This window comes from Aaosphaeria arxii, assembly GCF_010015735.1.
Source record: "Aaosphaeria arxii CBS 175.79 unplaced genomic scaffold BU24scaffold_1, whole genome shotgun sequence".
NCBI lineage: Eukaryota > Fungi > Ascomycota > Dothideomycetes > Pleosporales > Aaosphaeria > Aaosphaeria arxii.
Genome location: NW_022983474.1, coordinates 1,932,816 through 1,948,529, shown reverse-complemented (window position 1 = coordinate 1,948,529; position 15,714 = coordinate 1,932,816). Strand labels below are relative to the sequence as shown.

At 50.9% G+C, this 15,714-nt stretch overlaps 4 protein-coding genes across 4 annotated transcripts; 2 read left to right on the top strand and 2 right to left on the bottom strand.

The window, feature by feature from the left end:
- The first annotated feature begins 607 nt into the window (after positions 1-607).
- Positions 608-4,242, top strand: BU24DRAFT_13736 (glycoside hydrolase family 81 protein). Its single transcript, XM_033521099.1, has 4 exons — positions 608-1,058; positions 1,301-1,987; positions 2,037-3,432; positions 3,508-4,242. The coding sequence occupies exons 1-4, from the start codon at positions 723-725 to the stop codon at positions 4,101-4,103; spliced, it is 3,015 nt and encodes a 1,004-aa protein (XP_033389378.1). The 5' UTR covers positions 608-722; the 3' UTR covers positions 4,104-4,242.
- Positions 4,243-4,877: 635 nt separating this feature from the next.
- BU24DRAFT_339806 (calcium/proton exchanger family protein) lies at positions 4,878-6,451 on the bottom strand (the record flags this gene model as incomplete). The annotated part of the gene is made up of 4 exons (XM_033523203.1): positions 4,878-4,968; positions 5,145-5,872; positions 5,945-6,028; positions 6,098-6,451. 4 exons carry the CDS (start codon positions 6,449-6,451, stop codon positions 4,878-4,880), a joined length of 1,257 nt encoding a protein of 418 aa, XP_033389377.1.
- Positions 6,452-10,642: 4,191 nt separating this feature from the next.
- BU24DRAFT_469808 (uncharacterized protein) lies at positions 10,643-13,285 on the top strand. The gene is made up of 2 exons (XM_033532637.1): positions 10,643-10,786; positions 11,097-13,285. Exons 1-2 carry the CDS (start codon positions 10,685-10,687, stop codon positions 13,278-13,280), a joined length of 2,286 nt encoding a protein of 761 aa, XP_033389376.1. The 5' UTR covers positions 10,643-10,684; the 3' UTR covers positions 13,281-13,285.
- Positions 13,286-13,417: 132 nt separating this feature from the next.
- On the bottom strand, positions 13,418-15,684 carry BU24DRAFT_487536 (uncharacterized protein; the record flags this gene model as incomplete). Its single annotated transcript, XM_033533463.1, has 7 exons — positions 13,418-13,436; positions 13,490-13,787; positions 13,843-14,014; positions 14,074-14,610; positions 14,676-15,070; positions 15,124-15,531; positions 15,591-15,684. The coding sequence occupies 7 exons, from the start codon at positions 15,682-15,684 to the stop codon at positions 13,418-13,420; spliced, it is 1,923 nt and encodes a 640-aa protein (XP_033389375.1).
- Positions 15,685-15,714: the final 30 nt, after the last annotated feature.

Sequence of the window (15,714 nt, the reverse complement as noted above, 5' to 3'; positions counted from 1 at the left end):
TCTTGACAATACGACCCGTACATCCGGATTCCATGAAACCATAGCAAATGACAAGGCATACTCGGCACTGGCGCCACACGTGCCTCTCGTTCAGCCCCCAAATCCAGCAGAGCCTCAAGCCCCAACCCTGGTTAAGCTCCCATGGGCGACGTCAGCCCCATGCCGGTTATCCGTCACAACACAACCCAAACCTTATAAGCAGGCGGGCGCCCCTCGTGGTACTGGAAATGCGCCCAAAGGAAAAATATGCATCGCCATCCAGTTCTCGTCGACAAGATTTCAACAAAACGCCCTGGGGAATTAACATCCAGATTGAATCACGGGACCCCCATTCCGGACCATGTCTTTCCCACGGCGCTGCCACGGGATGTCGATTTGTATACAACTCCTAGATGCTACTTGGCAGGTGACTTGAGCCCACTGGGCCTGATGTCTTCACGTCCTTATCACAATCTCAAGAGGGGAAGTACGTGTCTTTACACTTTAGGTTGAACATTCCCCATGGCTCTGCTCGGGATGAACATGCCTCAGTATAACTTCAACAGTTCTGCCACGATGCCAGTATTCATCCTGGATCAATCACTCCCTCGTTCAGTCAGGTCCTCTGCTTTTCTGTGCATTATCTAGATCGAACTTCCAAGGTCTCTACCTTACTTATTTCGATTAATCGGACCTAGTATATTGTTTGACCTTTCCAATTCTCGTTGAGCATTACCCCAAGTATGCTGCTACATCATCTTGGCGTTCCAATATGGTTCTATATCTTTCTATCACTTCACTGGACTACAGCAATACCATTATCTAACACTCTAAATAATACGACCCATCTGGAACTATGGCAGCCCACTCACCCTACAGCGGAGACTATATTTATGTACTTGAATAGCTCGCTGAGCACTACGACATGGAGGGATGCTACACCGAGTACAGTACAACACCAACTGGGGATCCTATCAAACTTCTCGTCCCCTTTGAATACATCCTCATCGGCTCGGGCTCTATCGTATGCATCTCAAGTCGACATATCCAGCAGTGTGGTTTCTACCACGGTCTATTCGGTAAGTGGATTTGCTCAATTGAAGTTCTGCGCGAGTATACAACACCCGCATTGCGCATTGCGCGGGAGGCTGCATATGCGCAACTTCGCAAGTGTAATCATTCGATATCACTCGGCACCGAATAAGCACAACACCGACATCATGCAATCTATCCAGAGGGACCAAAGAATAGTTGGTTGCAGCATGTTCAGACCCGACTCTCGCACCTGCCTAAGATATCTTTACTAACGCCATTTGTTCAGAATGATGAGTCGCCGCTGTCACTGCCTCTTACACCGACAGGCACCATCCTTCCGGCCCAGTCGGTAACAGGAGTTCCACTACTAACGACAGGTTATATGCCGGACGACATTTCACTGTCCTTCACTGCAACCCCTACAGAAACCTCGAATATCTCCTTTATTCTTAGTCAATTTGAGCAATCTACATCTTCACATTCAATTACAAACCCCCCGACTCCAGGACCAGAACCAACCTATATGGGCCAGAGCTCTTCATCAAAATCGCCACCACCGGACTCTGACGATGATCCAACATGGACGGAATCATTGCGAGAGGACCTGAAAGCCACGCTGTCGCCCATACGCCTCAGCTCCGTCAAGCCTTCCGCGAGCGCGACCGCGGCGCCAGTGCCGGATGCCAACATCTTCGTGCCGATCCAGCGAGACGACATTCTATCTCAGATCCCAATCGGAAGACACCATCCCGTGCCTCGGAAAGGGATTGAGGACGACTATGACAGGACGCTGCATACCAACAAGTTCTATGCGAATGCTTTCCTCGGGAACCAGGACCAGCCGATATGGACGCATCCGTACTTCATCTGGTGGGGGAAGGGGACTTCAGGTGGTCAATCTGAGACGTGGGGTATGAATATAGGACAAGTTGAAGCGGAAGAGGTGGTTCTTGGGGAAGGCGATCCTGCAAGGGTAAATACACTCTGCCAATATCGTGAGACTCGAATTTGACCTTTGGTAGTTCTACATCAATCCTCGCAAGCAAGCACTCATTCTCTCTGCGAAGGAGCTTGGACCGGACACCACACTCACAACGGATACTCACCTCCCCTTCTCCGTCAACATCAACCTAAATTCTGGCGGCCGTTCGGAACCAGTATTGACCTTTCCAACCGTTCAGGGTATGAGTTTTGTCACGGGCGGTTATCGAAACGCAACGCCAATCATCCAATGTGGCGGCAGAGGATTCCGGTCAATCAGTCTTCCCATCTTCGTCGGAAAATCGACCAAGTATCGAATTGAAGATAGTGATGGCCGCCATTGGGTCGCATACGTCAATCCGGCGCAAGGTAGCGTCTACGACGGGACGGCTTTCTACGCTCAGGATGAGCACAATCTTGTTGGGCCCAGCGGATTCAAAGGAACCATCCAGATAGCCAAGAACCCACTCGGAGCGGAAGGGGAAGCCCTCTACGACACCGCAACTGGGTCTTTCGTAATCGAAGCCAGGGTGACTGGTACCGTTGCTAATACCAAGGCCATATACACTCTGGAATACACCAAGGTTGGAAAGTCACCTTTGCTGATGTTTGCTCTCCCACATCACATTGCATCTCTGGATTCTTCACTGAAGTCTAAGGTCACCAAGCTGCAGCTACGGACAACTACAAAGGGAGTTGCAACAGCCATCTGGACCGAGCACCTCACGCTCACGGAAAGCAGCTTGCCCACCAACATGGGATTTGGGCCATTCGCGACATTGAGCGGAAACCGCCCTAAGCTTTCCCAAGCCACTCTCGACTTCATGAACACGACCGCAATGTCCGATCTTCAAGCCGCAATAGCAGATCAAACCCCCAACGACTCACTATACTTCGCCGGCAAAACGCTCGCCAAATTCGCCATGATCCTCCTCGTCATGAAAGAAGTCCTCAACAACAACGCCTACCTCGCGGGGCTCGAGAAACTCAAATCCGAGATGGCCCGCTACGTCGACAACCGCCAAAAGTACCCTCTCTTCTACGACGACTCGTGGAAGGGCCTCGTGTCGTCGGCGGGCTTCACGGACCCCGGCGCAGACTTCGGAAGCACCTACTACAACGACCACCACTTCCACTACGGCTACTTCGTCTACACGGCCGCCGTCATTGCGCACCTGGACGCCCGCTGGCTCGAGGAGCGCGACAACAAGGCGTGGGTCAACTCGCTTGTCAAGGACTTCGCCGAGTCGGACTACAATGGCCGCGACTACCCGTTCTCCAGGAGCTTCGACTGGTTCCATGGGCACTCGTGGGCGAAGGGGCTGTTCGAGAGCGCGGACGGCAAGGACGAGGAGAGTAGCTCTGAGGACGGGTTCGCGAGCTACGCGATCAAGATGTGGGGGAAGGTCATTGGAGATGAGAACATGGAGAAGAGAGGTATGTTGCATTTATCCACTTCTCCCTCCCTCCTCGCTATCAAAAAGAAGAAACGAACACTAACCACACACCCAGGAAACCTCATGCTAGCAATCCAAGCCCGAACCTTCAACACCTACTTCTACCTCCTCCCCTCCACCTCCACCTCAACCACCAACACCACCACCAACACCACCACCGTCCCCTCCACCCCATCAACCCACCCATCGCCATCCTCATACTTCAACACCACCAGCAACACCTCGAACAGCAACGCCAACACGAACACCCCCCTCTCCTCAACAATCCACCCCGCCCGCTTCACACCAAACACCGTAACAGGCATCCTCTTCGAAAACAAAGTCGACCACGCCACCTACTTCGGCCTCGACCCGCACCTCATCCACGGCATCCACATGCTGCCCCTCTCCCCGGCCTCCGTCTACCTGCGCCCGAGACCCTTCGTCCGACACGAGTGGGACGCCTTCTTCGACCGCGACCGCGCGAGACGCCACGTCCCGGGCGGGTGGAGGGGCGTGCTGATGGCGAACCTGGCGCTCGTGGATGCGAGGGCGAGTTGGAGCTTCTTCGCCGAGGGCGTGGATGGTGCGTGGGAGGCCGGTTGGATCGATGGCGGGGCGAGTCGCGTGTGGTATCTTGCGTTCGCTGCCGGGTTGGGCGGCGCGAGATGAGATTGACTGAATAGCGTGAAGAGTGAGTGAGTGAGGGAGTGAAAAGTCTTGTTTTCTTTTCGATCAAAGTTTCTCGTATTGTTTGTTTGTTGGTTACGTTCTTTCTTTGCTTTCCAGCCACACCGTGTGGAGGGGTAGGTAGGTATTTCTACAGATATGGTTTTCCCCTCCCTACCTGCCTAACCTTGTCCTCCTTCCCTGACGCCGCAACAGCGCACCGTCTCCCACACACACATTCCGGGATATAAAAAAAAGAGGGGGATAAAACAACATAGGAGATGCGCAAGGGAAAACAGAACAGAACAAAAGGAAAAACCACCTCCCCTCTTTTCTCTCACGAGAGAGAAAGGGGATCAAATAACGCCAATCCGAAAAAGCCCAACCGAACCCAACCCGTATGTCCGAGGAATTTCCCACACACTTGCCTGTTTGCCGGTTGGCCGACCGATCGACCGACTCTGCACCGGACCCTTTGAATATCTTACAGGACTCCGAACGATGGAGCACGGAGCCGTCTCCTATCAGGAGGAGACAAAAAGAGACAAAAAAGGATTACTAAGGGGGAAAAACGTATTTACAAAGGAAAAAAGATGGGTAGGACAAAAAACACAAAGAGATTTGGGGTCAGAAAGAGGAGGCAATGAGGGAAATCCCTGTTCATCGTCCTCTTCATTCTCGCCCAATCATTGGGAACTTTTTGGATGTTGCAGCTTGCACAAATCCTTGAATTCGGCCGATGAGGATTCAGGGGGAGTAGGCATCAAAAATGACGTGCTAATGGAAGAAGTTGTTGATGAAATTGCCGCCGAGGTTGCCGTTTGCATCGTCTGGGTAGACGTAGAATGCGAGGGCAATAATAGTATATCTGTTGTTGAAAATAGAACGTCAGTTTGCGGTTCTAAAAAGAGAAGACAATGGAGGGGATAGTGGGTCTGTGCTAAATGGGGAAGGGTGCAGGGGTTGGGGGTTGCATGCATGCATGTGCATGCATACACCTTTGTGGGGGCGGGGACATTCCAAAGAAAACCAGGTAAGACTTACGTTCCCAAGCACATGGCACCCTCCAAATAGTTACTCTTGCCGTCCTGGATAAGGTAGTTGACGACCAAGACAGACAAGAAGAAGACGACTGTCTCAAAGCCCTGGAAGTGCAACGTCATTGGCTGGTCGATGATCCAACCGAGGATGACAAGGAAGGGAGTCACGAATAGAGCAATCTGCATGGAGCTGCCAATGGCAACGTTGATGGCAAGGTCCATCTTGCCCTTGTAGGCGACAATGACGGCGGTGACGTGCTCGGCGGCATTTCCAACAATGGGCAAGAGGACAAGACCGATGAAGGTCTTGCTGATGTGTGCAGTCTCAACGATGGAATCAATGCTGTCGACCAAGTACTCGGCACAGACGGCGACCATGACGGTGACAACGACGAGAACAACGCCAGCGGCAACGGGAGACAGAATGTGCTCCTCCTCGTCCTCGGGGTTCTGTGCCTCGACATCATCGAACAAGTCGTGGTGGCTGAAGAGCTGGAAGTAGAGATACAGGAGGTAGAGGACAAGGAGAATGATGGATGTTCCATGGGAGAGGAGGAGAATGCCGCCGTCGGTCTCGGCCTTGGAGTCCTTGAGCGCGGCATAGAGGGTGGCGGGGATGATGAGCGATGCGCAAGCTACGGCCATGAGGGAAGACATGGTGCTAGCGACTGTCTCGTTAAAGGAGCGCTCCTGTTCGCGAATACCTCCTGCGAGGAAACAGCAGCCGAGAACCTAGACATCTGTCAGTATGGGGTGTTGCGCATCATCCCAGGAGAGGGAAGGGCATGGAATGGTTGTACGCACCAGAAGGATGTTGGACAAGATGGAGCCCAGCATGCTGGACTGTACGATGCGGATCTCGCCCTCTCGTAGCGCAACGATGGAGACCTGTGTATATCAATTAGAGCCTGGTTCCTGACCATTGTCTCCCATGATTTGAGTGGTGTGTATCCTTACAATGAGTTCCACAGCATTGCCGAAGGTTGCATTGAGCAATCCACCTAGTGTTTGGCCGAGCTTCGCAGACAGCTCCTCCGTCGCAAAGCTCAAGAGGGAGGCAAGAGGGACGATGGCGATGAAGTTTAGGACGAAGACGGCAGTAGGATTCCAGCCCAATGCGCCAGCGACGATGCCGATGGGGACGAAGACGAGGAGGACGTTGACATAGTTGCTGACGAGAGTAGCCCAGGTCACCGCAGCGACGTGCTGGGGGACATGTTTCCAGTCGCGAGGGGCAGCGTCTGATTGGGATCGTTGTAGGAGGGGAGTAGACTCGTTGGTGCCGGCATGGCCGTTTGCTTGCGACGGCATGTCGTTTGTGTTGTTGCGTGTGAATGATAATGCGCTATTGTTGCGACCGAGAAGGTTGAACTGTCGCTTTAAGTCTGAGAATGCCAAGGAAGGCTTTGATTAGCCAGACAGCCAAGAGATTTGTAGAAGTTGTCGCCGTATGGGTTCGTACGGGCTATGGTGGAAGATTTGGAAAAGGTAAAGAGGATACGTCTGCGTGATGTGGCTGCGCCAGGCAGGAGATGACAAAAAGGGTTTCTTGGAGGTAGAGCAGGGGAGGGGGGCAAGGACAGATTGGGATATGCGATGTGAGGTGAGGTGAGGTGAGGCGAGGCGAGGTAAGGAGAGGGGAGGAGATGGGTAAGGTAAGGTAAGGTAAGGTAAGGTATTGGGAATTGATTGATTGATGATGATGATGGGATGGGATGGGGTATGGGTGTATGTGTTAGCCGCGGTGCTGGCCAGAGCAACTCTGGGCGATCTGGTCTGGTGTTGAGGCGTTGGGTTTGGCGGTGGATACTACCGAAGACCAAGGCCGCGCATGCGCAGCACAGCAAATGCACAGCGCAAAGGCACGGTGACAAAGGAGACCAGGTCTGGGAGGTAGGCGGTGAAAGATGCGCAAATAATGGAGACGGACGAAAGGGTAAGGAGGGATTGACTCTTTCGGATGAGGATAAGGACAAGGAGGAGAATGGAGATGGGGAGATGATGATGGTGGTGGTGGTGGTGGTGATGATGATGGTGATGTACAAGAAAGAAAGTCCGGAGACGGTGTTTCACTCACTCATGGTTTAAAGACGTAGTCTGGTAGCGAGATCGTGTGTGAAAGAAAGAGAAGAAAGATTTGATTGACACACACGCACACACGAGTCTTGGTAGATGGCGGAGACCGACGGAACGGGTTGGTTTCTGAATGGACGTGGAGGAAAGATTGTCGACGGGTTGAGGAATGAACTAAGAGCAGGAGGAGGAGTAGAAGGAGGAGCAGCCAGGACAATGTGTTGTAGTGGTGAGGTATTGGCAAGGCAGGTTAGGTAAGGTAAGGTACCAGTAGGGTACAAGTTGGATCGGGGAAGGGTAGACCCGGTAGAGTAGAGTAGAGTAGAGTAGAGTATTGAGGAGAGGAAGGATGCGCGCGCGCGAAGAGTGGGTGGATGAAAGATGTGGATGTGGATGTGGACGATGATTATGACGATTATGATGATGATGTCTTGGGAGTTGGGTGGGATCCAGTCTTGGGACTGGTAAGGTAAGTGTTTTTGGTGGGAAATGGAAGAAGAGTAGGGCCGAAGCGGGAGGCCAATGGGGCAGGGCAGGGGCGAACCAGGATCAATGGAAACAGGACAGGGTCATGGTTATGGTTACGGTTACGGTAGGACTGAGGCAAAACCCACGCAGCAGACTCTAGGGAACGGAGTAACTCGAGAAGGAATAAGGGAAGAGAAGAGACAGACGGGACGGGGACTAGACAGAGCCTAGAGGATAGGTTTGATAGGATGGGATAGGATAGGATAGGGATGAGGTAGATGGAAAGCGGGGAAGAGAAGAAGGCGCAGCAAGAGGACAAGAAACCAGTAGAGTTAGAGACTACGGAAAAGAACTCAGTACTCAGTAAACTCTAGAATACCCGAGCAGGCCTGGATGGATCTGATCAGACTATCAAGCACATTTACGCGAATGGCAAAAAAGAGTACGAGCAGATAGAAAGAAAGAAGGAGGTTGGTAATGATATTGCATTCTTGACAGATGGATGGCAGGTGGCAGGTGGCAGGTGGCAGGTGGCAGTTGGCCATGTTGATGATGTAGGTGGAGGACTAGCAGGGGAGTTGTCAACCTCTAGCTTTGATTATTGTATCAAGTTTCAAGGTATCAGGGAAGGTATCAAGTGTTCCCATACAATAGTTACAGGTACATACCTCATACATACTCCGTACAAGTAAGAGAAGAAGAGACGATGGGGCAAAGCGTGGGCTGACTGAATCGACTTGACTGGCTGGCTGAGGGACATGACAACTCATTACACAGACACACAGACACACAGACTCAGACTCAGACTCGCACAGAGTAACTGTAGACGAATAGACGAGTTGCAACCGATTGGCCAATGAGGATGGTTGGATCGTGGAAGCAAAGGACGATGATTCGATGGTTCGTTTATCATCTTCACCTACCTATACTTGCACTGCCCCAATGATGCGCCGGAATGCCAATACTCGTACACCAACCCTTACCTTATCCCGCGAGTAGTAGACATTGCCCAGACGACACTAACACATCTTCATCAATCAAATCAATCAAGTCAATTGATTCCATCTGCAATAATGCCTGAGGTATCATCCTTCTCTTGTCCTTCTTAGGTATTCTTCTGTTGACACTGATACTTAAGGTATCGCCCCGTCCACCTGGCGATCCCGCAGATAAGCTCCACTAGTGGGTCCCCCCTCTACACAGTACAAACTCAATCACAACGTGTGACATCTTCCATCTCATCCAGGAAGTACAACTAATAGATCAACTCCCTATTCACGAGATCATTCATGATACAGAGAGCATATGTAATACAGCATCGCCTCGTTCTTCTCCCATACCCGCCCTGCGCTGTGCATCTCCCCTAGACTAACTCCGTCCTGATCAATGTATCGTCATCGTCCCCGTCATCATCTTTTTGCCCCGGCGCTTACCCACTTCCTCCCTAGTCAGGTACATGTACATGTCCAGGGCTTGCGTTATTCAATCCTCACGGAAGCATGACAGTTCCCTTTTTTTTTCCTTCCCTATGACTATCACTGCAGACAATGACATATGTTCTTCCTTCTTTTTTTTTTTTGCCTTGGTTTGGTTTGAGTGAATTGATTTTCATCTACGCAAAAGAAACATTTCTAACACACTCCTCAACGAAACAAGGAAAAGTAGACCAGAGTGGAGATGTTCCAAATAACTCAATGTAACAAAACCGCAATGAATAGTGGACCAACCCCTTCCCACCAAAAAAAACAACACAGCTACCAACTCCACATAACGCCTCCCCTAACGGCAAAGACACCGTACCCAAACGCACCCACTGACGTCAAATCAACCCCCAACTACGAAAGAAAATTCGAACACAAAAATGTACATTATTATTGTACGGCTTCGGAGGTGCCCGTAACCAACGTGTCGTTGCGTGGTAGCTTCTCCGGTCCGACCGGTCACTGTGCACTGCCCTCCCGAGCGCCTCCGCCCGCACCTTGCCTTTTCGCCGCGCGCCGCACCGCACCGGTGTTGAAGGAATTATATGTCCGGTGAAGAGGGAGAGCCCGGCGATACGCCTGGGGAGTGGGATGGGATGGAGCGTAGCTAAGCATGGGGGATATAGATGGGGTTACGGAGTGTTTGTATGACTGACTTTATCGGTCCTTTGTGTTAGGGACGAGACGAGGCGGGATTTGAGATGGGTGATCGTTGTTGTGGCTAAGCCACGGGTTGACGACGTATGGGGAGGTGCTTGTGACTGTGGTCGGTGATGGATGATGGTGAGGGGTTTGTGCTTGTTGATGGGTGGGATGTGTATGAGGAATACTGGTGATTACTGAGTGGATTGCGATTTTGAAGTACCTGGGTTAAATAAACTCATCGAGCAAAATGAATAAACAAACAAATAAACAGACCCATCCCCTCAACTACCTCTGCTCTCTCTTGTCTCCCATTTAAATCATGTTCGCTTTAATTCGTCTATCTAGAGTAAGCATAGTTTATTAGGTCGACGTTCCTGTAGTAGAGATACAGCGGGCATTGCTACTAACAAAATTTTTGACATGCATCACCAAATGGATCTGTGGCTGGTGCATTTATATCTATCAATATCTCATGGCGCAATCTCTCTCCTGAGAGTCACACAAACATTGCTCACTGCATTCCTATGATCCGAGCGGTCTGTCGTCCTCCCTGCGTTTGATAGTCATTTAGATAATAAGCTATCTTGACTATGATCGTCTTCAACAGTCTTGCAATGTCCAGAGTCTAAGTCTAAGTACTGGTTACATAAAAACGTAGGCAGACGCGGGGTTGCAGCTGAGATGCACAGTCACCTCTGTGAACCTCAGATTGAGAAAGAACCCACTTATTGATATTCCTAGTCCCGTATTTGTACTTCCTCTCTACCTCTGGAAGGGAAACCCTTGCATCAAGCTTTGCTGCACTGTGTCAATTCTCAATTTGAATCAGTACCCTGAGTCCACTGCTGCAACTCCATACTCAACAGCACCAACCAAGATGAGACCATGCAAGTTCTTCGCACTTGGAACCTGCCGGAATGGAAACAATTGCACCTACGACCATGAAACAACGACAAGCACCCAGAATCACTTTGGACCCGTCACTTCAGCCATTCCGGCAATCGGGGGACTGTACATCAGCCCACTCACTACTACCTCCCCGGGGGGCCTACATTCAGTTCGACCAGACGAGAGCCCTCGACAAGCACCATCTGACTCTCGCGCCAAAGTTCCATGCAAGTTTCTCTCGCGGCACGGGGGTTGCCAAAAACCCTCTTGTCCGTTCCTCCACCCAAGAGACAGCCATGATGAAGTGGAGAAGATCCGCAACCCAGATCCTGAGCTCAGCATAGCCGAGGCAAGAAGGTACTCTCTAGCTTGTGAAGGACGCAGTATATTGATACCTTAAGCAGGACCAAGTGAATGATGACGATTTCGTTCGGGATCTTCTAGGAGCATCAGTGTACTTCAATGAATTCGGACAGATTCTCAAGGTATCCTTCCCGACAGATTACTCTCTTGCATGCATTACGGGCCTTGCGCCGGGAGTCACCCCTGAGACAATCGTCGATATCCTTCGTGGGCTAGGTTTCAACGTAGACGTCTCCTGCGTTCGCATTTCCAAGGACACTGCATTGTCGGAAACAAAAGCCACCGTGAAAGTCGAAGACCCGTCGTTTGCCCAAGAGTTAAGCACCAGGACCAAGAATCAGGGGTCGACCCTCAGTGCAGTGCCAGTTGCAATTGATACCAGGCGGACGAATTGCAGAAAAGTCCACATCTCATGGCACAAAGCCACTCGAAGCGTGTGGCTGAATTTCGGCAACGGTGAGATAGCGGCGAGGGTTGGGAGGAAATTCAATGAAGGTAGGTATAAATGTCTAGACCAGCTTGTCAAATCATCTACAAGGAGGAGTAGCCAGGGTCGGGGATATTCGCACAACCCTGTGGCTTGGACGGTTACGTTGAGCGATGTGTTCGGCGATGCGACTACCAAAGATGTTGAAAGTGCCATCATATCACAACACGATAAACCACGGCACGTTGAAATGGGATCCATTAGCTACCGAGCTTCCGATGGGGAAGTCAGCGTTGAAGTTCGCTCGCAATTAGAAGAGCATGGCCCGCTCGAGAGCTTCCATCTCGCATCCTCGTCCAAAGGGAAGCGAGTCAAAGCCACAGCTTGGTTCCAAGATGAAGCAGACGCTAGGTCGGCATGTTCACTGAACAACGCACCGCTTGACATCCTCAGGAAGGGTAAACTGACCGTAACACCAATTCAAACGGCCAAAGTAAAGGTTGTTACGAAAGTCTACTTTGCCTTGAAGAGTAGAATCGATGAAGAAAGCAAGACATGGAAAGAACGGCATTTGGCGTTTCATGTCTACCATGACTCTGCAAAACGGTTCACGACATTGAAGATTGAAGGTGATAATCCGAAAGACGTGGCCAATACGCGCAAAATACTTGACAGAATTGTGAGTGGAGCTGTCCTGATGGATGGCGAAAACGTGGTGTGGAGTTCAGCACTCAGCAGTAATGGAAGCACGTATGAGAATGTCAAGTCAATCGAAAAAGAACTCAACATAGCCCTTATCAGAGACAAGCCAAAGCGCCAGGTTCGATTTTACGGGTCTCCTGAGAAGTTTGAGCAAGCGGTTTGTCGAATCAGCGACATGCTCAAAGACGAACCTTCCATGAGCTACGAAGTCGATCTGAAGCCGCATCAATTCGCTTGGGCGATTCATAGCGGGTTCAAGAGCATCGAACAGGCATTAGGGAAGAACGTCGCTGTTTTCAACGTGGTCTTGAGGAGGATCGCTATCAATGGCACGCAACAACAATACGAAACTGCCTTGTCAATCATGCACGACAAGCGCCCTCTAAGTACTCGTCCTCCCTCGGACGCCCCGTCTAAGCCAGAAGGAGATTGCCCAATCTGCTTCTGCGAAGCCGAAAGCCCCATCCAAACATCTTGTAAACACACATACTGCCTCGAGTGCTTCGAAGAATGCTGCAAATCCGCCGCCTCGACCAGCAACCACGACTTTGCAATCCGGTGCCAGGGCGACGAAGGAACCTGCCCAACCGTATTCCCTCTCCGCGAACTGAAAGACCACCTCTCCTCCTCCGTCTTCGAAACCGTCCTCGAGTGCTCCTTCAAAGGCTACATCCAACGCCATCCGGACGCCTTCCACTACTGCTCAACCCCAGACTGCGGCTACATCTACCGCTGCACAGCACCGGGCTCGAAGCCGCCCCCAGCATACACCTGCCCCAACTGCTTCGAACCGCTCTGCACATCCTGCCACGCGCGCCATGGCGACTACACGTGCGCAGAGTACAAAGACATGCAATCCGGCGGCTACGAGGCGCTCGAGAAGCTGAAGAGGGAACTCAACATCAAGGACTGTCCGAAGTGCACGACGCCGATGGAGAAGACGGAGGGGTGCAATCATATGACTTGCGGGGGCTGCAGGGCGCATATCTGCTGGGTGTGCATGGCGGTTTTCGAGACGAGCGGGGATTGCTATGGCCATATGAATAGGAAGCATGGTGGTATCGGGCTTGGGCTGGAAGGTTTTATGGATTGATAGAGGGACTTGGAGGATCCGGAGAGCGAATACGAGGTTGGTTAACTTATGTAATGTAAGTAGAAGAAGGAATTCGAGTTGTGGTAATTACTATATTTAAGATAATATAATGATAAAGGTATTTCTTCACTATTCTCCTATAGTGCAAGGCAAGTACTATTGCTCGAAGCTGTACGTAACAAGATATCTAATACATAGTAGTGTCCCACATCTGGCTTATCCAGTCATCTAGATTCCAGGAACTGTCGATCTCGAACGTCTCACGGTCGTCTCTCCAGCAGACTTCGTGGAATGCCTCCACGTCCTCCAACATGCAAGCCTGACCTTTCGAAGCGAGATTGCCCGCCAAAACCATGTTGAGCAGCAGATTTTTCGCCGTCTCGTAAGTAGCTGCATCGTTGGGCTTTTCATTGAAGCTCCCAGGCCAGCGAGAATTGACAGAGTTAGCTAAAGAGAGGATGGTAAGGCTAGAAAAGAGATGTAGGCTTTCCCAGAAGCCAAACTTAGCTTTTCTTTCTGTTAGTACCTTGATGGTCTAGGGATGGTTGCAGGGCTGAAGTACCTATTTTGTCCATGTTCCAGAGATCTATGATTATGTTCAAGGTTGTTCTGGCCATGCGTAGGCAGATGTTAGTGAGGTCCTGCAGGTCCTCCTGCTCAGCCTCAGTAGTTTTAGAGGATAGTAATAGCATAATACGTTTCAGAAAGAGCGGTCGAAGGAGGAGGATGAAACACTGCAGTCATTGTAAGTGATAAGTACTAGCTGAGGGAGTTGCAGAACCTGCGTGCGCACCTGGTTATATCGCTGATATAGAGATGCCAGCGATCGGTCGTGGAGCTGCTTTACAGGTTCCGGAATGCCGTCTTCGAAATCATAATTAAGATGCGGTGGCAAGCCAGCCTTGAGGTCGTTAAGACGCTGGACAATGGAACCAGTCCATTTGCCAACATTCGCAGTGGTGTCCTCGTCTAAGCTCTTCATATTCTCGCATATGTCTGCGTGAATGAAGGCAAGTTGAATGTAGGCATTAATAGTATGGGCGTCTCCAAACTCTTCTCTTTGTTCAGGTGTTAGGAGTGGCGAGTCCTCTGGATACGAGATCTCGACTTCACTAATATGAATCGCCGTGGGTAAGCCCATTTCAGTGCTCGTCATACGGTCCAGGCAGTATGTAGTCCACCATACACGCTTCTGGTGCTCTAGTTCGACAATCGAGGATGTCGTGGACGTAGGAGGCTTGTGCAACCCCAACATATTGGACATCCTCGTACTCTGTCCAGCGTAGGAGTAGGCTGCTTTCCTACGATTTAGGCTATATGAGTAGAACGCCTAGATAATATGCATTATTAGGAATAATTGCTGTGCAGCGGAGCAGTCGTAGTGAGTTAGCTTACAATGAGATTAAGGGCTTCCACCTGGTCGATGCTTGGGTTCTCATGGCGAATGTTGAGTAATGCCAAAGCCTGTTCAAAGAATTGAGTTCCAGGGGGAGGCTTGGATTCACGGTCTGGGAAAGAGTGACTGGCGTGAGAACCGTCTGGTAAAAAGTGAATCTCGGGAGGTTGGCCAGAGTTGTACGACTCCCCAAGAGCGAAGACAACAAGCAGTCGGCACAACCACGTTCGATCGCTCGCCTCATCAGAGAAAGGCTGCTGATAGGTCACATTCAGCTTTTCGCGGAACGTCTTTCGCAAAAACCAATGCCAGTCATGGCCAAGGAAAACGTCGAACTGATTTAGCAATACTAGAGCATACGGATAAGGTGGTAGCTTTATTGATAGAGAGGGATCTGATGAACAGGTTAACTGAAGTGCACTGTACGAGTTTCGCGGGGAGACATACTCTTCGTATCGAAATTAAGGCGAACGTACTCATACGCACTCTCCTGGGGGGTGTTTCCGCCGACATTGCTGGGTGACGACTGAGAATCGTGAGGTAATTGGCTCGAAGAACCAGCCAAATAGGGCTGCCGAAACCGCTTCAGTCTAGAAACAAAGCCCTCGGTTGTAGGATCCTCGACCAAGAGTTCAGCTTTACTATGACTTCCTGAGCTCGTAGCACCATTGGCATGTGTTCCTACATCATTGGGGCGAGAGGAAACTGCAGGATAGTAAGTCGCTGGGGCCGCAGACAAACGTGATGCGTTTGCTTCGAGGTTACGGATATAGCTCTCAGGCACGGTCAAGAATTGCTCGCGTGAGGGATAAGTGCAGGTTCGATGTGCGAGATGACAGTTCCGACAGGGTACCTCTGCAGTATGGAAAACTCAGCCATAACAGACAAGACCGTAGGCAGAGATGCGTTCTTACCGCGAGAGCACTTTACCTTTCGGTCGTGACAGCGGTGGCATGCCGTGCTGGGGCGGCCGCCGGGTGGAGACCTCAGAGCGTTATTGCGGGGCATCGTGAACGTCTAAAGAGCGTCTGCATCGTA